The sequence below is a fragment of the Lipotes vexillifer genome, unplaced genomic scaffold (assembly GCF_000442215.2).
Source record: "Lipotes vexillifer unplaced genomic scaffold, Lipotes_vexillifer_v1.1 scaffold59, whole genome shotgun sequence".
Classification (NCBI taxonomy): domain Eukaryota; kingdom Metazoa; phylum Chordata; class Mammalia; order Artiodactyla; family Lipotidae; genus Lipotes; species Lipotes vexillifer.
In genome coordinates this window covers 3,108,814-3,132,019 of record NW_006791208.1, presented here as the reverse complement: position 1 = coordinate 3,132,019, position 23,206 = coordinate 3,108,814, and the positions used below count along the sequence as shown (strand labels likewise).

The window sequence follows — 23,206 nt, the reverse complement described above, 5'->3', positions numbered from 1 at the left end:
AACTTTATTATATTTTATCTTACTTTATTTTATTTTACTTTATCTTCTTTCTTTCTTTTTTCCTTCCTTCCTTCCTTCCTACCTCCCTCCCTCCCTCCTTTCTTTCTTTCTTTCTTTCTTTCTTTCTTTCTTTCTTTCTTTCTTTCTACTTTTACTAATTCTTTCTACTTTTTCTCCCTTTTATTCTGAGCCATATGGATGAAAGGCTCTTGGTGCTGCAGTCAGGAGTCAGTGCTGTGCCTCTGAAGTGGAAGAGCCAACTTCAGGACCCTGGTCCACAAGAGACTTCCCAGCTCCACATAATATCAAATGGCGAAAATCTCCCAGACATCTCAACATAAATGAGGCAGAAGAACGGATAAGTGACCTGGAAGATAAAATAGTGGAAATAACTACTGCAGAGCAGAATAAAGAAAAAAGAATGAAAAGAACTGAGGACAGTCTCAGAGACCTCTGGGACAACATTAAACACACCAACATTCGAATTATAGGGGTTACAGAAGAAGAAGAGAAAAAGAAAGGGACTGAGAAAATATTTGAAGAGATTATAGTTGAAAACTTCCCTAATATGGGAAAGAAAATAGTTAATCAAGTCCAGGAAGCACAGAGAGTCCCATACAGGATAAATCCAAGGAGAAATATGCCAAGACACATATTACTCAAACTGTCAAAAATTAAATACAAAGAAAACATATTAAAGGCAACAAGGGAAAAACAACAAATAACACACAAAGGACTCCAGCTGATCTTTCAGCAGAAACTCTGCAAGCCAGAAGGGACTGGCAGGACCTATTTAAAGTGATGAAGGAGAAAAACCTGCAACCAAGATTACTCTACCCAGCAAGGATCTCATTCAGATTTGATGGAGAAATTAAAACATTTACAGCCAAGCAAAAGGTGAGAGAGTTCAGCACTACCAAACCAGCTCTACAACAACTGCTAAAGGAACTTCTCTAGGCAAGAAACATAAGAGAAGGAAAAGACCTACAATAATGAACTCAAGACAATTAAGAAAATGGGAATAGGAACATACATATCGATAATTACCTTAAATGTAAATGGACTAAATGCTCCCACCAAAAGACACAAATTGGCTGAATGGATACAAAAACAAGACCCATATATTTGCTGCCTACAAGAGACCCACTTCAGACCTAGAGACACATACAGACTGAAAGTAAGGGGATGGAAAAAGATATTCCATGCAAATGGAAACCAAAAGAAAGCTGGAGTAGCAATTCTCATATCAGACAAAATAGACTTTAAAATAAGGACTATCAGAAGAGACAAAGAAGGACACTACATAATGATTAAGGGATCGATCCAAGAAGAAGATATAACAATTGTAAATATTTATGCACCCAACATAGGAGCACCTCAATACATAAGGCAAATACTAACAGCCATAAAAGGGGAAATCGACAGTAACACATTCATAGTAGGGGACTTCAACACCCCACTTTCACCAATGGACAGATCATCCAAAATGAAAATAAATAAGGAAACACAAGCTTTAAATGATACATTAAACAAGATGGACTTAATTGATATTTATAGGACACTCCATCCAAAAACAACAGAATACACATTTTTCTCAAGTGCTCATGGAACATTCTCCAGGATAGATCATATCTTGGGTCACAAATCAAGCCTTGGTAAATTTAAGAAAATTGAAATTGTATCAAGTATCTTTTCCGACCACAACGCCATGAGACTAGATATCAATTATAGGAAAAGAGCTGTAAAAAATACAAACACATGGAGGCTAAACAATACACTACTTAATAACGAAGTGATCACTGAAGAAATCAAAGAGGAAATTAAAAAATACCTAGAAACAAATGACAATGGAGATACAACGACCCAAAACCTATGGGATGCAGCAAAAGCAGTTCTAAGAGGGAAGTTTATAGCAATACAAGCCCACCTTAAGAAGCAGGAAACATCTCGAATAAACAACCTAACCTTGCACCTCAAGCAATTAGAGAAAGAAGAACAAAAAAACCCCAGAGTTAGCAGAAGGAAAGAAATCATAAAAATCAGATCAGAAATAAATGAAAAAGAAATGAAGGAAACAATAGCAAAGATCAATAAAACTAAAAGCTGGTTCTTTGAGAAGATAAACAAAATAGATAAACCATTAGCCAGACTCATCAAGAAAAAAAGGGAGAAGACTCAAATCAATAGAATCAGAAATGAAAAAGGAGAAGTAACAACTGACACTGCAGAAATAAAAAAAATCATGAGGGATTACTACAAGCAACTCTATGCCAATAAAATGGACAATCTGGAAGAAATGGACAAATTCTTAGAAATGCACAAACTGCCAAGACTGAATCAGGAAGAAATAGAAAATATGAACAGACCAATCACAAACACTGAAATTGAAACTGTGATTAAAAATCTTCCAACAAACAAAAGCCCAGGACCAGATGGCTTCACAGGCGAATTCTATCAAACATTTAGAGAAGAGCTAACACCTATCCTTCTCAAACTCTTCCAAAATATAGCAGAGGGAGGAACACTCCCAAACTCATTCTACGAGGCCACCATCACCTTGATACCAAAACCAGACAAGGATGTCACAAAGAAAGAAAACTACAGGCCAATATCACTGATGAACATAGATGCAAAAATCCTCAACAAAATACTAGCAAACAGAATCCAACAGCACATTAAAAGGCTCATACACCATGATAAAGTGGAGTTTATTCCAGGAATGCAAGGATTCTTCAATATACACAAAACAATCAATGTGATAAACCATATTAATAAATTGAAGGAGAGGGCTTCCCTGGTGGCGCAGTGGTTGAGAGTCCGCATGCCGCTCTACGAGGCCACCATCACCTTGATACCAAAACCAGACAAGGATGTCACAAAGAAAGAAAACAGGGGACACAGGTTCGTGCCCTGGTCTGGGAAGATCCCACATGCCATGGAGCGGCTGGGCCCATGAGCCACGGCCGCTGAGCCTGCGCGTTTGGAGCCTGTGCTCTGCAATGGGAGAGGCCACAACAGTGAGAGGCCCACGTACTGCAAAAAAATAAAAATAAAAAATAAAAGTAAATTGAAGGAGAAAAACCATATGATCATCTCAATAGATACAGAGAAAGCATTCGACAAAATTCAACACCCATTTATGATAAAAACCCTGCAGAAAGTAGGCATAGAGGGAACTTCCCTAAACTACAGGCCAATATCACTGATGAACATAGATGCAAAAATCCTCAACAAAATACTAGCAAACAGAATCCAACAGCACATTAAAAGGATCATACACCATGATCAAGTGGGGTTTATTCCAGGAATGCAAGGATTCTTCAATATACGCAAATCTATCAATGTGATTAACCATATTAACAAATTGAAGGAGAAAAACCATATGATCATCTCAATAGATGCAGAGAAAGCTTTTGACAAAATTCAACACCCATTTATGATAAAAACCCTGCAGAAAGTAGGTGTAGAGGGAACTTTCCTCAATATAATAAAGGCCGTATATGACAAGCCCACAGCCAACATCATCCTCAATGGCGAAAAACTGAAAGCATTTCCACTAAGGTCAGGAACAAGACAAGGTTGCCCACTCTCACCACTCTTATTCAACATAGTTTTGGAAGTTTTAGCCACAGCAATCAGAGAAGAAAAGGAAATAAAAGGAATCCAAATCGGAAAAGAAGAAGTAAAGCTGTCACTGTTTGCAGATGACATGATACTATACATAGAGAATCCTAAAGATGCTACCAGAAAACTACTAGAGCTAATCAATGAATTTGGTAAAGTAGCAGGATACAAAATTAATGCACAGAAATCTCTGGCATTCCTATATACTAATGATGAAAAATCTGAAAGTGAAATCAAGAAAACACTCCCATTTACCATTGCAACAAAAAGAATAAAATATCTAGGAATAAACCTACCTAAGGAGACAAAAGACCTGTATGCAGAAAATTATAAGACACTGATGAAAGAAATTAAAGATGATACAAACAGATGGAGAGATATACCATGTTCTTGGATTGGAAGAATCAACATTGTGAAAATGACTCTACTACCCAAAGCAATCTATAGATTCAATGCAATCCCTATCAAACTACCACTGGCATTTTTCACAGAACTAGAACAAAAAATTTCACAATTTGTATGGAAACACAAAAGACCCCGAATAGCCAAAGCAATCTTGAGAACGAAAAATGGAGCTGGAGGAATCAGGCTCCCTGACTTCAGACTATACTACAAAGCTACAGTAATCAAGACAGTATGGTACTGGCACAAAAACAGAAAGATAGATCAATGGAACAGGATAGAAAGCCCAGAGATAAACCCACGCACATATGGTCACCTTATCTTTGATAAAGGAGGCAGGAATGTACAGTGGAGAAAGGACAGCCTCTTCAATAAGTGGTGCTGGGAAAACTGGACAGGTACATGTAAAAGTATGAGATTAGATCACTCCCTAACACCGTACACAAAAATAAGCTCAAAATGGTTTAAAGACCTAAATGTAAGGCCAGAAACTATCAAACTCTTAGAGGAAAACATAGGCAGAACACTCTATGACATAAATCACTGCAAGATCCTTTCTGACCCACCTCCCAGAGAAATGGAAATAAAAACAAAAATAAATAAATGGGACCTTTGAAGTAAAACTTCAAAGCTTTTGCACAGCAAAGGAAACCATAAACAAGACCAAAAGACAACCCTCAGAATGGAAGAAAATATTTGCAAATGAAGCAACTGACAAAGGATTAATCTCCAAAATTTATAAGCAGCTCATGCAGCTCAATAACAAAAAAACAAACAACCCAATCCAAAAATGGGCAGAAGAGCTAAATAGACATTTCTCCAAAGAAGATATACAGACTGCCAACAAACACATGAAAGAATGCTCAACTTCATTAATCATTAGAGAAATGCAAATCAAAACTACAATGAGATATCATCTCACACCAGTCAGAATGGCCATCATCAAAAAATCTAGAAACAACAAATGCTGGAGAGGGGGTGGAGAAAAGGGAACCCTCTTGCACTGTTGGTGGGAATGTAAATTGATACAGCCACTGTGGAGAACAGTATGGAGGTTCCTTAAAAAACTACAAATAGAACTACCATATGACCCAGCCATCCCACTACTGGGCATATACCCTGAGGAAACCATAATTCAAAAAGAGTCATGTACCAAAATGTTCATTGCAGCTCTATTTACAATAGCCCGGAGATGGAAACAACTTAAGAGCCCATCATCGGATGAATGGATAAAGAAGATGTGGCACATATATACAATGGAATATTACTCAGCCATAAAAAGAAACGAAATTGAGCTATTTGTAATGAGGTGGATAGACCTAGAGTCTGTCATACAGAGTGAAGTAAGTCAGAAAGAGAAAGACAAATACCATATGCTAACACATATATATGGAATTTAAGGGAAAAAAATGTCATGAAGCACCTAGGGGTAAGACTGGAATAAAGACACAGACCTACTAGAAAATGGACTTGAGGATATGGGGAGGGGGAAGGGTAAGCTGTGACAATGCGAGAGAGCGGCATGGACATATATACACTACCAAACTTAAGGTAGATAGCTAGTGGGAAGCAGCTGCATAGCACAGGGAGATCAGCTTGGTGCTTTGTGACCGCCTGGAGGGGTGGGATAGGGAGGGTGAGAGGGAGGGAGACGTAAGAGGGAAGAAATATGGGAACATATGTATATGTATAACTGATTCACTGTGTTATAAAGCAGAAACTAACACACCATCATAAAGCAATTATACTCCAATAAAGATAGAAAAAAAAAAAGAAAATATCTCCTAGAGAACCCATGGATCTTAGGGGAAATCAAAACTGAAATTATACATTATCTGGGGGAAAAACTGTAGCAAAGAAATATGGGCACAGATAACAGTAAGCTCAAAAGAAAAATTATAAGCTTAATGGCTTTTCTTTTTGATGTCCCCGTGAAGATAAAATTCTCTTCTCCAAACACAATATAGATGCCTTCGTTGACTCTATTCCAAACAGAAGTGTGAAACAGTGAGCAGGTTGGATGCTCCCATGTGGGTCCTGAAGCAAATAGTGGTCACCAGGAATGAGACTCCTACAGGGTAGAGGGGAATCAAAGTTCTCCAGGTGAGACTGGGACCTAAGTAGGATTGAGGTCAGATGCTGGTAATGTGCTTGGCAAGTTCATGAAACAGCAAGGAGACCACTGTGGCTGCAGCAGAGGGAGCCAGAAGGGAAACTGGAAATGCAGTTGGAGAAGCAGCAGCTTTAATTCATTCAGTGTGGGAAACAGGGGACAAGAAAATCTGTAGGCCAGTGAGCATTTGTAATAGTCCAGGGGACAGACAATCATTTCTTGGATGGTCCTGGTGGAGGAGGTATAAAGTGGTTAAGATTTAGGATATATTCTGAAGGGAAGAGCAGTATTTGCTTAAATTTTGGGTATGAGTTGTGAAAGAAAAAGAGCAAGAAAACTCTAACTTTTCAGCTTAAGCAATGGAATGGATGGTCATATTACTGAAAAGAGTAACATGAAAGAAACTGCTTGGATAAATCAACATTTCTGTTTGGGCTAAATTAAGTTTGAGACGTCTATTAGACATCCAATAGGCAGATGAATAAAACAAAGTTCAGAGGAGAGGCTGGAACTAAAATATAATTTTTTGAAGGCATCAGTGTATAGATATTTAAAGCCACAAAACTGGACGAGAGCAGGTAGAGAGTGAGCGTAGACAGACAACAGGAGAGGTCAAAGGACTGAAGCCCAGCACACTCCAACACCTAGATAGGAGGAGGACCCCCAAGGAGATGAGGACAAAGAAGCCTGGGAGGCAGGAGAACAACCAAAAAACAGCAGTATCCCAGAAGCCAAGTGGAGAAAGAATTTCAGGAATTAAAGGGAGGTCAACTGTGTCAAAGGCTACTGATGGGTCATTGGGATGAAGACTTGAGAATTGACCGTTGGATTCAACAACATGGAAGTCACCAATGACCTTGACAAAGGTGGTTTTATGAGTCTGTGAAAAGGAACATTTGGACGCTTGGAAACTCTTAGAGGAAAATATAAATGCATATCATTATTACTTTGGGGAAGGGAAGAATTTCTTCTGTGAGACATAAAAAAAAATAAACTATGAGAGACAATGTTGATATATTTGAATACAGATTAAAGCTTAAAATTTCTACACATAAAAAATGCCATAAAGACAATTAAAAATCAAGTCACCAACTGAGAGAAGATACTTGAATACACATAACTGTCAAACGATTGCACCAATTAATAAAAGCAATAGTAACAGCTAACATCTACAGAAGGCTTATCGGCTAATCATGGTTCAACATATTTTACATATATTAACTTATTAATGTCTAGAACAATCTTTCTCTGCTAGGGTCCTGTGAGGGAAATAAGCCCTATAAAACATAATTTGAGGGCTTCCCTGGTGGCGCAGTGGTTGAGAGTCCGCCTGCCGATGCAGGGGACACGGGTTCGTGCCCCGGTCCGGGAAGATCCCACATGCCGCGGAGCGGCTGGGCCAGTGAGCCATGGCCGCTGAGCCTGCGCGTCCAGAGCCTGTGCTCCGCAACGGGAGAGGCCACAACAGTGAGAGGCCCACGTACCGCGCAAAAACAAAAAACAAACAAACAAACAAACAAAAAAAAACAAACATAATTTGAATGGTCATTTTTTTTCTCAGTTCTCCCAAGAATGGTATATAGATAGTACTAGTCTAGATGCATTGTAGAAAAGCTAACTCACTGCATACAGTGTATCCTTTAAGGCATCTGTTATCAAATAATTTGCTCTCAAGACCCCTTTATATTCTTTAAAAATATTGAGTATCTCAAAGAATTTTTGTTTATGTGGGTTATATCTATCAATATTCACCATATTCAAAATTAAAACAGAAAAATTTTAATATATATTTACTTAAAATAATAGCAACTTGGGACTTCCCTGGCGGTCCAATGGTTACGACTCCGTACTTCCACTGAAGGAGACGTGGGTTCAAACCCTGGTCGAGGAACTAAGATCTCACATGCCACAGGGTGTGGCCTAAAAAAAAAGTTACTTCAAAATAAAAAGTTTAAAGATATTTAAGCAAAATAAAATTAAAACCCAGGGGCTTCCCTGGTGGTGCAGTGGTTGAGAGTCCGCCTGCTGATGCAGGGGACACGGGTTCGTGCCCCGGTCCGGGAAAATCCTACATGCCGCAGAGCGGCTAGGCCTGTGAGCCATGGCCGCTGAGCCTGCGTGTCCGGAGCCTGTGCTCCGCAACGGGAGAGGCCACAACAGTGAGAGGCCCGTGTACCACACACACACACAAAAAAATTAAAACCCATTGGTTTATTTTGCACTTTGAATGGATCTTTTACTCATGTGTGATTTTGCAACATTCATCATTGGTCCTTGGAAAATATTGGTTCACTGAATCAGGCAGATCTTCCAAATTTATGATATTATAAAATAAAATACCTATTTTATTTTATAATATCATAAAATTGTTTGTTAATATTACTATGAACCTCAGAGAAAAGCCTTTATGTATTGGGAATCTAATAAGTTCATTGTAGCTGATACAAGTTTTCCAAAAATTCTAATTTTTGCTTGAAACCTGGAATTTTATCACTGGAATAAATTTTATCCATTGTTTTCCTTGAAGTGACAGATTCACTTTATTCATCTGCAGATACCCAAGTCTGAAAAAAGACATAGTTTGTCAGTCTTCTTTCAAGTAAAAATGGCATTCCATGAGTAAAGAGGCTAGTTCAGCACATAACTCAAAAAATCACACAGTGCCTTTCCTCAAGACACCCATCATACTTCAGAAATCCTTTATGCATCCTTCCATCTTGTCATACAATTAAATGAATAAGGTTTACTGTTTCATCAAGGAGTGAAACCATCATTAATTTTACTGTGAGTGTATGATGATGAAAAAATACAGTCATTTCACTCCTACAAGACTGGAAAGAATAAAAAAGTGTGATGACAAATTCTGATTGTTGAAAAGGATATGGAGCAATGAAAATTCTTATAAATTGTTGATGGCTGAAGACACTGATACAACCACTTTGAAGATATTTGGCAAATATTTAGTAAAGTTGAACATGCTACTCATTATTACCAAGGAATAGCACTTCCAAGTACACACGTGCCCAGAGAAACCTGGACAAGAAGGTTCATGGAAACATTGTCCAAAATATTAAAAATCAGGAACAACATAAATGACTAATCAAGGAAAACAGATAAATAAATTATAGTGTGTTCTTATAATGCAGTACTCTATAGCAAGAAAAATAAATAGGTTTGAACAACACAAACATATCTCCTTAAAAAAATGCAGAACAAATAAATTAAGTTAAATTCAGATTGCATACAGTACAATGTCATTCATATAATGATTAAGCAACATATTGCTTACAAAATATATATTAAAGTATGGAAAAGATATAAGGATGATACATGTTGAATTTATAATAGGCTTGCATATGGGGAAGGAGATGGGGAGTGAAATTTTAGAAAGGCATTAAAGTGGGTCTCAACTGTATATGACGTACTTAAATAGAAACAAAGAAGGCACTAAGTTAACACTTAATAAAGACATTATGGGTCCATAAGTACTTATTATATTATTTTCCATTTTACCTATATGTTTAAATATTTTATAATGAGAAATTTTATAAGCTTTATTTAAAAAAGAAGATGTGGGACTTCCCTGGTAGTCCAGTGGTTAAGACTCCGCAGTCCCAATGCAGGGGGCCCGGGTTCAATCCCTGGTCAGGGAACTAGATCCTGCATGCATGCTGCGACTAAGACCCAGCACAGCCAAATAAAATAAATAAATAAATATTTTTAAAAATATGAAATAAAATTTTTAAAAAAGATGTAACATGAATAAACTAAGTTCTCAATCTAAGACATAAAAAAAGAACAATAAAATAAAAGCAGGAGAAAATAATTAATGAAAAAAACTAATATTAGTGAATGCAAAGCATGTACATTATAAATACAACCAAACATTTGTTCTTTGAAAAATGTAATAAAGTAGGAAACCACCTAGCATGCTTAAATTAAGTTAAAACATATATATATATGTTGTATGTCATATATATGCCATATATATTTTTTATATATATATATATATGGAATGTGTATACAGTATATATAATACATATGGCATTAGGAATAAGAAGACAATGTAAAACAAGAACTGATTAAACAAAAATATCATGTGCTATTCTGTGTTAATAAATTTGAAAATATAGATATAGGTATAAATCTTCATGACCTTAAATTAGACAATGGTTTCTTAGATATGATACCAAAAGCACAAACAACAAAGAAAATATATATCAATACAATTTGGACTTCATCAAAATTTGAAATTTAAAACTTGTGTTTCAAAGGATGCCATCAAGAAAGTAAAAGGGCAGTCCAAAGAGTGGGAGTAAATATTTATAGATCATACATCTGATAAGGAACTTATGCCTGAAGTGTATAAAAATTCTCACAGCTCAATAATAAAAAGACAACTCAGTCTAAAAATGGGCAAAGGATCTAAATATACATTTCTCCAAAGAAGATATATCGATGTCCAATAAGCACAAGAAAAGATGCTCAAAATCTTTACTCATCAGGGAAATGCAAATCAAAACCACAATGACATAACACTTCACATCTCCCAGGATGGATTTAACCAAAAACATAGATAACAACAAGTACTGGTGAGAATGTGGAGAAATTGGACCTCTCATACGCTGCTGGTGGGAAGGTAAAATGGTGCGACTGCTTTGGAAAATAATCTGCCAATTCTTCAAGTTATTAAACATAAAGTTATCAAATGATCCAGCAATTCCACTCGTAGGTACACACCCAATAGAAGTGAAAACATATATCCACACAAAAACTTGTACGTGAATGTTTATAGAAGCATTATTCATAATAGCCAAAAGTGAAAACAACCCAAATGTCCATTAAGAGATAAACGGACAAACAAAATGTGGTACATCCATATAATGGAATATTAATTGGCCATAAAAAAGAATGATACTGATACATGCTACATTGTGGATGGATCTTGAAAACATTATGCTAAGTGTAAGAAGCCAGTCACAAAAGTCCAATATTATATTACTCCACTCATATGAAAGTCCAGAATAGGGAAATCCATAGAGACATAAAGTAGATTAGCAGTGGACTTCCCTGGTGGCGCAGTGGTTAAGAATCCATCTGCCAATGCAGGGGACATGGGTTCGATCCCTGGTCCAGGAAGATCCCATATGCCACGGAGCAACTAAGCCTGCGTGCCACAGCTACTGAAGCCCGTGTGCCACAACTACTGAAGCCCGCACGCCTACAGCCCTTGCTCCGCAACAAGAGAAGCCACCATAATGAGAAGCTTGCGCATCGCAACAAAGAGTAGCCCTCACTTGACGCAACTAGAGAAAGCCCACTCGAAGCAATGAAGACCCAGTACAGAAAAAAAATTTTTTTTTAAAAAGTAGATTAGTGGTTGCTAAGGGCTGGAGCAGGGAGAAAGGGATCTGGCAGGTACTAGTTAAGGTGTATGGGTTTTCTTGAGGTGATGAAAATATTCCAAAATTGACTGTGGTGATGGCTGCACATCTCTGTGAATATATTAAAAAACATTTAGTTGTACACATTAAATGGGTGACTTGTGTACACTTTAAATGGGTGACTTGTATGGTATATGAACTATATCTCAATAAAGCTGTTTGTGACAACAAAAACTCTCCTGGTAATTTATATGATAAGGTAATTTATAGGGGAAAAAAATCAGTTAGGGTATAGGGGTCTAAATAACATATTGACCAACTTAACCTAACTGACGTCTATAGAACACTCCACACTACAGCAGAATACTTTCTTTATCAAGTGCACACAGAAACAAGGTTGACTACATTCTCAGCCATTAAATTTCAAATGTTTGAAATCAGTTATGGTATGTATTGAGAACCCAACCGTGGTGGCCAGATAATAAGCACATCTGTGAGATGATAGGATAAAAATAAATGCTCCCTGAGGTCCTGTCATTTTGAAAGGACATGAGGGAAACAGGTGTGGAAATGTACGCAAAGAATTTAAACCCCAAAGTTGAATGCAAAATCTGGTTCCAAATGCAAGAATCCTAGGAAGCTTTGCTAGTTTTTACATGAGAAAACCTTGAAAGCAGCGATGCTACTAGCCACTGGAAGGGATAACAGAGGGGCAGGCAGCCGCCTGCAACCTGCTGCTTCAGCCCAGCTCCCCTGAGTGGGGCTGACACCTGGCGTCAGGTTACAGGGAGTCAGGAGATAACCAGCTGGTGGCCTTTCTCAGAAACTGCCCCTGCTGACCTCCAGGTGCAAAGGGAAGCAGTGAGGTGGACAGTTAGGGAAGGAGGGAGGTGGCAGGCATGATCACCCCTGAAGCAAGGGGAGGAAATTACACCTGGGCAGCTCAGCCCAGCATCCCCAGCTGGGGCCCTGCAACAGGCAGGAGAAGGGCTTCCCTCCAGCTAGAGCTGAGCAAAACTCCATCTGTTTAAAGAGCCCATGGGCTGTCGAAAACAAACTTATGGTTACCAGGGGGGAAAAGGGGAGAGGAATAAATTGGGAGATTGGGATTGACATATACACACTACTATATATAAAACAGATAACTAATAAGGGCCTACTACTGTATAGCACAGGGAACTCTAGTCAATACTCTGTGATGACCTATATGGGAAAAGAATCTAAAAAAGAGTGGGTATAAGTATAACTGATTCACTTTGCTGCACACCTGAAACTAACACAACATTGTAAACTATCCATACTCCAATAAAAATTTTAAAAAAATAATAATACACAGCTCATGGGCTTTTGGCAGCAACCGGGAGAAAGTTGCAAGGACAGGAGAACCCCATCCCCGTGGGCCCAAGCTCCTCGGGAACCTGCAGAAAATCTGTCCCTCCACAGCCACGCAGGAGAGAGAGTATCTCTTTCTCTGGATCCCCATCAACATTACTACTAGCAAACTTCTTTAACTTTTGCTAGTATTATTGTTTTAATTTGCAGTGATGTACTGATAGTTCGCTAGTGAGGATGAACACCTTTCCACATGGTCATTGTGACTCGAAGTTGCACTCCTGTGAATGGCTTGTTCATGTCTATTCCCCACTTTTCTACTGTTTGTCTTCTGCTAACTGACTTAGGAAGTTTCTTTATTCTCTGGATACAAGCCCTTTGCCTGTTATAAATGTTGCAGATATTTTTCTCTCATTTACCTCCTGCTTCGTTCTCTTTTTAAATTCCGTTTGGTGTCTTTTATCAAGAAGATTTTTTAAATCTAGTCATATTTATCTTTATTTTTCCTTTTATTTTTCTTGCTGTATCTTATTTTGAGAACACCTTCGCTCTCCCCATTATTCTCTCATATTTTCTTTGATTACTTCTATGATTTTGTTTTTGCTTTTTCTGCACTGGTCTTTAATCACCTGGAATATGTCACTTCACCATGGGAGCAGATGTGAGGAGGAGGAAGATGTGTGCACTGCAGTGGGGGGGAACTGGAGCCCCAGCAGGCCTGGACCCGATTCTAACTCCACCTCGACTCAAAGGGAGATAATAACATATTTCATTAATTTGAAGACACACACCTCAACATTTCTGAAATCAGGATGTATCTTACAAACAATGGTGTATCATGGTTTAATTTACAGATTTCTTAGTAATATATAAAAATAGTGTGTCTTTTAAGCTATGGCATCTTAGATTCTTAGATTTATGAAATACAAAGGACCGAACCTCAGGTCCCTAAGCGGGTGGGATAAACAGGCACTTAAAGGGCCCAGGACAGGTCAGACACACAGGAGGCAAGGCATTCCATCTGGGTGAGTTCTCCTTCATTCCAAAGAATGCAGCTGCTCTGAGGCTTCATTCTTCCTGCAGCCCTGGCCCTTCCCCCTTAGCTTCCAGAACCTGAGCCTACTCTCTGGGAACCTCTCCAAGCTCCCCTACCAAAGGCCTTCAGCTGGACAAGGTCACACCTTCAGTTCTCTCCTTCTAGATACAGGATGCTCAGAGCTGACAGTTAAGGGCTCCACATAAGGCTGATCTCCCTCCACAGCCAAGAAAACTGCACTCTCACCCCTGGGGACACCCACACCTGCTGGGCACCAAGAGCCCCACATGCTCTCATGGCAGCTTCTGCCTGGCTCCTCCCACTGCCTGCCTGGTGAGTCTGGTGGGGCTTTGCAGCTTCTGCAAATGCTGGCACTGGAGACGGGGATGCTGGCAGAGCTGCCTCGGCCAGAACCACAGCGCCGGCTGGGGGAAGGCAGGGAGGAAAGGGAGTGAGCTGGTGGGCTGCAGAGGCCCCCAGCCAGGGCCAGCGTGGGAACTCTGCACAGTGGCTCCTTCAGTCTTACAGCCACCCAGAAAGCCCTTCCCTCTTCACGAAAGAAGGAACTGAGCTGCAGGGAAGCAGAGTGACGCCCCTCAGCGATGCTGAGACTGTACCACGGGGGACCTCACTCACCAGCACTGCTGCCCCACCTTTCTGTCCACCATATGGAGGCCGAACAGGGCTGAGGAGACAGAAAGTGGGCTCTCCCCCTCAAGGTCAATTCCACGCACTGGGCAGAGCACAAACTGCGTGCAAGGCCCACACTGGGTCTCAGAGTCCAGGCGGGGGTAGTGGTCTGGCCCCTAGCCCCTCTCTCCACGCCCTAAGGGGTCCCACACCCAGCTGCTCAGTCACAACCAGGGTGGTCCCAGGCCATACACTGTGCAATTCCCCATGGACCCACCATAATGCCACATCTTTGCTTCACCCGTAGGAAAGCTTATCAGCACCCAAGAACCAAGAGTCTCCTTTTACTAGAATAACTGAATTTCTTGCAATTTACCCTAAGAAGTAACCACACAAGGAGTAATGATTTGACAGACACAGGAAAAGTCCCATCCCCACCCTCATCCCTGAGACTCCAGGAAAAACTGAGGTTGGCCAAGCAGTGGTGGAGCTGGGCCCATAGCCTGGGTCCCATGGGAACATTCAGGAAGAGGCTGAACAAATTCCAAGGGCATCTGCCACCAGAGGCAGATGGAGGCAGTGAGGAAGGGAAGGAGGTGGACATGGCTTGGCTCTTATGTGCCCCGCATGGTGGCGGGAGCTTTCCCACTTGTTAAAGAAGCTTTTTGAACCCTGCCAACAACTGCTGGGGAAGGGTTATTATTCCCATTGCAAGGTGATGTTCCAAGGTCAACCCAGTAGACCAAAGATGAAAATCCAGGGGACTTGCTTCTATTCCACCAAGCTAGAGACATGTTGAAAACAGCATCAACCCAACCAAAAGGTGGAGAAATGATCTGTGCCACTGTCATTTCCCACCCTTGAGCCCCTCAGGAAATGAGCTAATGGAGCATCCCTTCGGGTGTGGAAGTCTGGAAGAGCAGGCAGGATCTGCCTGCCCCCCACATACACCCTGAGAGCTGCAGTGCCCATCTACAGGTGACAGACACTAGGACATCTCTCTGGGGTCAGCTGGATGGCCTGGTGTCACCACAGATACACTTCTCATGACGTTCCTCTTGCCGGACTCCAGGGCTCTCGCTGGGAAGCTGGCAGCACCCCCACTGCTCATCTGTTGCCTTCACTGGTCCCTCGGACCCACACTCAGCCCCAATTTACCAATTATTGTGCCACAGGGGACTTTGTACCTCTTGTCTACCTTGCACAGGACTCTGGACACCCTCCCGCACCGCCAGACACCTCTTTTTCTCTCCCTATCACATATACTCTGTGAAAAAGATCATTCTCCCTCCCCAAAGAATTGTTCTTTGAATATTTGCATATGGACAGGAAACATCTTCTTAACAGAAGGGATGGGACACTACTGGTGGATAATCCGGCACCGTAAGAAAACAGGGGGGCTAGATTCCCCAGCCCCCTTCCCCCAAGGCACTGTCCTAGAAGCACTGTTCCACTGTGCCCAGGAAAGGGGCCATAAGCAACAGCTCCAAAGAGCTACAGTCCAGAAATCCAGGGCATCCATGCCCCTGATTCCCCAGTGTTCCTACACAGTCACCACCCTCTAAGTGGATCTACTGGAAAACTGTTGGAACTAACAGAAAAATTCACAAAGGGAGTTGAAGAAAGTCAGCATGCCTACCACCATATGACAGCAAGAACAGGGACGGTGCGGGAGACGGCTTCAAATGTGGATTTCCCTTGATGTTTAATAACTTCTGTGTGACGTGCTGAGAATGCGAACAGCAAGGGGTGTGCTGCTGGGTTGGCCAAAGCATTCGTACAAGGGGGCAAAGGGGGAAGGAAATGTTTCTCACTTTCCCCTCAGAGGGAAAAATGTGGGGTACGAGTAATAAAAAGTCGAGTTAGTGTCCAAGTAATTACTGTTATTATGATTTGATTATGAAACCACCATTGGCATAAAAAAATAAGTCTTGAAAGATAAGTAAACAAAAAAAATCTACAATTCTTGATTATGCCAACAAAATCATGGAGACGGATATTCAAATATCCTTAAGTTTCTCGTCTTTGGTAGATAATGTTTCATTCCTGATAAAGATAAAGAAAATGGGTTCAACTCTATCTTTAAAATAAGTTCTAAACTAACATACGCTATTTAATATACATGTTTTAATAGACTCCCTTAAAACAAAATGGTATCAAAAGGTGGGGTGAGGGGGAAGAAAAGATACAGGGAAATGTACACTAAGTGGATGCAAAGGAAAAAAGTAGCATTGGTCAAACTAAAATCTAAGTCAAAATCCTAAAACAAGAAATGAAAAAGAAATGAGTTGTAAGTATGAATGACAAGGTGACAGAATTGCCATTACTTACATATTATAGATTGTATTTCAGCTTCTTTTCTACAATATATCCCAAAACACAAGTATACTGGGATTTTTAGACTTTTACTGAAGACTTTCAAGGTCGAGGGAAGGGGTCACACTGCGCAGCTCACAGTCTTCTACTCAAAAGGGAAATCCTTTGATACCCGTCTCTTCTATGAAGCCCCACTGACACACCACGCATGCAACAGTCTTAGCAGCTCCCTGCCCACAGCTGCCCCCCAGCCATATCTCTCAGCCTTGTTCCAGACGCTGGGATGGAGGCAAAGCAGCCGCAGCCATGGTGTCACGGCCCGTGCAGACTAACGGAGGAGATAGACCATAAACAAGCAAACAGGTACATGAAAAAAGAGTAAGATGACGACGACAAAGGCAAATTCATAGAGACAGAAAGCGCATCAGTGGTTGCCAGGGGCTGGGGGAGGAGAGAATGCAGAGTGACCGTTTAAAGGATACGGGCTTTCCTTTTGGGGTGATGGCAACGATAGCCGTGGTGGCTGCACAACATCTTGAATGTACGAAATGTCACCGGATCGCACGCCTTAAAATGGTTAAAATGGTAAAATTTATGTTGTGTTTTCTTACCACAAATAAACAACAACAAAAAACACGATACTTTCAGATGTGGTAAGTGCTTTGAAGGAAATCAGGCCAGACGTTGTAAGAGAGAGAGACTGGGGTGGGGTCCTTGAGAGCGGGTAGTCAGTGAAGAGCTCAACATTTAACTGAGAAATGAATGAGGGGGAGGACCCAGCCTCATGAGGACTTGGGAGAAGAGCATTCCACACAGAGGGACCCAAAAGGGTGGAAATCGGGTTGGAAAGTAGGCAGAGGCCCCCGAAAAGCATTCGTGTTTCTTTGAGTGCAGTGGAAGCCACGGAGGCAGGGAGATGCCTGAGCTAATCAGTGTGTTAAAAGGACACTTTGGCTGCTCTGGAGAAAAGTCGTAGGGCGTGAGCCTGAGGCAGGGGACCACTGAGAACATGGGTGCCCTGGGATGTCTGCAGGCAAGTACTGCTTCCCACGCCCGGAAAGGACACACACCGAGGCTAGGAGGGCCTGGGCCCAGCAGGCAAGGTTGCCGTGGTTACTGGATGGTTCCCAGGAAACAGAGAGAAGGCAGATGCCCAGTGAGAAGGACTGTGTCATACAGCTTTCATTAGAGCATGGACCAGGCCCGCCTGGGCACCCAGTCCAGGGCAGACGCCCAGCGGGAGGGGCTGAGAGCTGAGACAGGATGCTGGATCGGGTGTCTCCCTCCCGCCCCAGGTCAGGGCTGCTTGGAGCGCCACAGGCTGGGCGGGCAGAGAGAGGCGGGCCTAGCACGTGGGAGGTGCCTCTTGACCCCAGCTGTGGGGAATGGAAGCAGTGAGGGCTGGACAGCTGGACTTAGAGCCCTCCACTGGCTGGACTGGGGCAGGCACAGGGCTGGCTGTGGGGGTGAGAATAAGGCACCTCCGTGAGGCTGCACGTTTGGTTTGTGGCGTGGCCAGTGTCAGCCACGTTAGAGAAGAAAGCAGGAAGGAGGGTGGGGAAAGAGGTCTTGTTCCCAGGCAGATGATGTCCAGATGGATAAGAAGATGGTCACCGAGGAACCAATTTAACACCGACAGAGACTGCCAATCACAGCGGAGCCAGCAAGACCAGGCAGGGAAGCTTCCTGGGTCACAACAGCAGTAGGAACACATGTGTCCTGAGTCCTGTGTCCCAGGTGACACCCAGCTCCAGCCCCAAAAAACTGGGATAACTGGGCCAGCCCAGAAGGGGCCAAGGGTTGTAAAGCCTGCAGCTCCTCACACGGGGTGTGGGTTCCTGCGGTGGCAAAAGGGCACGAAAAGGGGAAACGATGTTGAAGGTCATGGTAATGCTGCATGGGCGTGGCTTAAATCTAGCGAGAATGTAATGTGATAACCGCCTTCCCAGAGTCTCAACAAACAACACAAATTCCCACTGGACCTCAAGTTTTGTCAGAAATGTGACAAAGAGCAAACATGACGGCAGATGGGAAAACAACGTAAGCTGAGGGTCTGTATCTTCCATGACGGGGCAGAACACCAGAAGCTTCTCAGCAAAATATAAAGTGAAACAAAAAGACACACCTGCATGGTCGGGGGAGTGACGTGTGCCCAGTCACGACCGTCGTCTTTCACCCCAGCTTACTTCTGTGGACCCCAAATGTGTGTCCCAGGACCAATACAACCCCTGAGGTTCTGTAAACTGGAATAATCCCTATCACCAGTGTTTACACCTACCCTCTGCAGGAGAAGCAGAGAAGTTTTCAGGGACAGGGTGCACCTTGCCCTGCTGAGCCCTCAGGTCAGGCCCGCTAGGAGCTGGGAAGTGTCCTCAGAAGAGAGAGGGTGGGAGGGAGGTCTCAGGGGACAAGCAGGACTAGGGAGATGGATGGACAGGAGGAGGTGCAAGGTCATTCCAGTCTGACCAGAACCGAGTAAGTTGTGCTCAGGGATCCCAAGAGGCTGGCACACACAACAGGACACAGCAGACGCTTCCTTCAGGACAGATTGGAGGCGGGGAGGCAAAAGCTGGGAAGGAAGTGCCTGTGAAAGGAAGGAAGAAATCCAGCCCATGGAGTCTGTCCCCACACACTGTCCTGTCCTGAGCTGCTGTGCGGCTGCTTTGCCCCAGGCTACCCTCCTGGCACTCCCGTTGGCATGTTCCCTGGGATCTGATCTGTCTACCCATGGATTCAAGGGCCAAAGCTCTATCCAGTTCACCAAGGTCAGCACTTAGTAATGTTGGCTAAGGGACTGAATGAATAAATGAATGAATGAACACATGAACAGATCATCCATTGAATGGAAGTCCCAAGTTCAGAAGTGAATGAGTAGAAAAACATCAGCCACTGGACCAAGGTCAAAGTCACGGGGTGTACATCCCATCTCCGTCCTTAGCAGCTAGGTGACTTTGGATGGATTGTGTCACCTCTGTGAGCAGTGGCTTACTCATCTGAGATGGGGGTCACAGGGCTATGGGGGCATTCAGTGAGGACAGGCACATGGTAAATACTAAAGGTCACAGACCAGGTGGAGGGTTGTTGCAACCCTTCATTGTGATCCTAGGACAGGAAGCAGGCACTATGCACCCCAGGCCCTCAGTAAGAAGCTCTTCAGCCTCTGGGGCCGTGCCTGCCCCTCAGGGCTTCCCCATCGGCCCAGCTCCACACCAGGACTGAAGCAAAGAGCTGAGATCTGAGCGGGATCCTGATCTGGAATACACACACTCCTCCTCTTATCCATGCTTTATAAATCAGAAAATTAATTATCTGGAAAAGAGTCTTCTGCACCAGAAACCCGAATGAGTTTAATGTATAATTTATACACGAAAATGTAGATGTCAATATGTGACAAATCGCCGTAAAAACATTTTTGCAGTTAAAGCTTTAGGCGTCTGCCCTCCTCGCAGAAGAGCCACCTGACGGACAACATGAGGCCCCAGGGCTCAGGCCGGGTGGGGCAGGAAAGGCAGCCTGTCATTTTCAGTGATGCAGCTGCCAGTGCAGCCCCACCCTTGGCACCAGCTACATGCAGTCAAGTCATAGCTCTCCCTCCTTGGGGTCCTACTGTGCCTTGTTCAAAAGGGGACTCCACGCTCTGTGCCAGCTCTGTGCTAGACCCAAGGATGGAAGACAGAATGGAGAATGTGCTCACTCCTGTGGCTTTGTGTCCCCTGGGAGAGCCAGGCAAGCAGACGATGAATGACACTGACAGTGTGGCAAGTGCTATAGGGCAAAAACGGGTCCTATGTGCCGAGGAGTAATTACTTCCCTATGCCAGGAGCATCCCCAAGAGACTCCAGGAGGCAGGGGCTAGAACTGAAGGAGTTTGTCAGGAGGACGAAGGCGGGAGAACATTTCCAATGGGAAGACTCACATGTGTAAAGACAGAGGCTAGAGCAAGATGTCCAGATGGGTGCCAGCGTGGCCTATGGCACATGGCAGGCGCTATCTAGCAGTGAGCCTGGAGTAGAGAGAGGGAGCCAGGTCACCAAGGGGTCTGTATGTCCAGTCCAGAAACAGGACTTTTTCCTGGACTGAAAACTTACAAACAGATCAAGTCTGCACTTCACTCTGGTCAACAGTGTGGAGACCAAGAGGAGGGTCGTTGTGGGGAGTGAACGAGAGAGATGAATGGGCTTTGCAAACTGGGAAGCGCAGCATCCACATAAAGTGCCCTCCCCGGCAGGATCTTGAGTCCCGCAACAACTCAGCAGCCTGCCTGCTTCAGGTGCGCCTTCTCTCACAGGCGCCCCAGTGACGGCCTTGACTGGCATGTCACTGCAGAATAACCACCTGAAACGTGGGTTGAACCCTTGCTTCTTGTCTGCAGTTGCTATTGCCATTGGGGTTGGTCACTCTTAGCGCAGGACATTCCCTGACACCCTCTCTCCAGAGGCCCACTGGGGCTCCAGCACAACCCAAAGCATCCTCTCACACAAGGACAGGGAGGGGAGGGGCACGGGCACTGTGCTGGAACCACTATGCCGCACACGCAAGTGAGGGAGGGGCGATGTGTCTTTGCTGCACCCTGGCCCTCTGTCCAGAACCACCGGTGAGATTCAAGAACGTGGCCTCGGGCTTCCCTGGTGGCGCAGTGGTTGAGAGTCCGCCTGCCAATGCAGGGGACACGGGAGCGGCTGGGCCCGTGAGCCATGGCCGCTGAGTCTGCGCGTCCGGAGCCTGTGCTCCGCAACGGGAGAGGCCACAACAGTGAGAGGCCCGCGTACCACAGAACATGGCCTCTACCCACCAGGCAATCACCAACAGGGTCTGAGCACAGTCTGAGATCCCAGTGGTGTCTTCCCAGAACCTGGGCCCTCCACAAGAAGACAAAGCAAGTCCCCGTACCCCAATGCCATCAGGGTCCCCGGGCAGTTCCCTGTGCAGCCTTGGAGCCCTACAGACCTAGTCAAAAGATAGACGCCCAGGCTAATGGGAAGGGATGCTCACAGAACAGGGGTTTCAAGCCCCCAGCCCTCATCACACCAGTGCCCATTTTAAAGAAGAACATAGCCTGATATCGACAACTTTTCTACCTCCCGGGAGGCCAGGGGTCAGCCCCTTGGTGACTCCCACCCACATACCTCGCTTGACCTTGGGGGGCCTGAGGCCCTCGACCTGGGCCAGGGCCTCCCAAGCCTCACGCTCCCTCCAGCGTCTCAGCTGCTCCTCTCGCATCTTGTAGAACAGGATGTGCTTCTGCACATCACTGAGCTCGGCCAGGAGCTCGGGGTCGATGTACATGTCGTGCAGGATCTGCTGCAGCATGGTGTCACCTGGGATGCACACGCCAGGAGGGACACCCCAGGCCACTCCTCGCCCTTAGCTCCTCACGCCAGGGTCACTCCCAGAGCCGCTTCTCCGTGCAGCATCGTCGCTCTGCCTCAGCTCCCGGCCAGCCACGAATTCATCTCCTCTGCCCAGGACAGCCACAGGGATCAGGCAGCAGGAAGCAAAGAGGCAGCCAGGACCTGCAAGGGGGATCCAGCACCAGCAGCTGTCCAGTCCTTCTACTGGGTCACCAAGAGCCACATCCCAGCAAAGCCTGTGTCTTGACCTCCCCTGGGCTCTGGGACAATGGGAGAGTGAAAGCCTCCAGCTCTGCGGGCAAAACCCAGGCCCGGCCCTTCCTGGCCCTGGCAGGTGTCGAGTGATCTGTTCATGGAAGGTAACGATGACACCAGCTATATCAATGACACTGCCCCAGCCAACCGGGAACCGATCTCTCCTCCACAGGTAAGAGGAGGAGGAGGAGGCAGCTTTGCCTATTAATTCCATGTCTTTTGAGCCAACGTCAAACAGGCCAGAGGAGCCAGCCAGGAGCTTCTAGGCTGCCCGGCCTCTCGCTCTACCTGCTCCATCATTGCCAATCTTCCTCTTTTCCAGGACGTTGGGCTACTGAGGTAATGCTTCTAACACTCGGCCTTGGAGGAGAAAAGAGCTTTCCTTCTTTCTGTGCTGCAGCCAAGGAAGAAAGCAAAATAGAATCAGTAGGGACACCCGAGGGGCTTGATCATGGAATTCAAGGACATGAAGGAGGCCGACATCCTCTGCCTTTTCCCTATGATGAGGTTCTAAGGCTATGCATGTGCTGACAGATTAACCCTCAATTTGGGGTCAATTTTTGTTGTTGCTTATCTTTTTGTTGTTGTTGCAAGTACCTGGAGATGATCACAAAGAATGCAAGTGTGCCTTCTCTGTCCTCTCCATGCCCTGAATGTGAAGCACCCTGGACAGAGCAGGATGTTGCTTTCTGCTTGGAGGGAGCCCACCTGTCTTTGGCCGTGAGGATGGGTAGGCGCTGCTCATGCTGAGACCCAAAGTTCA

General features: G+C 44.1%; 1 protein-coding gene across 1 annotated transcript in view; it reads right to left on the bottom strand.

Annotated features, from left to right (window-relative positions):
- Positions 1–22,147, bottom strand: part of SH2D4B (SH2 domain containing 4B) — an 83,388-nt gene extending 61,241 nt beyond the window's left edge. Inside the window, exon 1 of the mRNA XM_007464226.1 lies at positions 21,956–22,147. Coding sequence (XP_007464288.1) covers positions 21,956–22,147 — 192 coding nt within the window. The remainder of the gene's footprint in view (positions 1–21,955) is intronic.
- Positions 22,148–23,206: the final 1,059 nt, after the last annotated feature.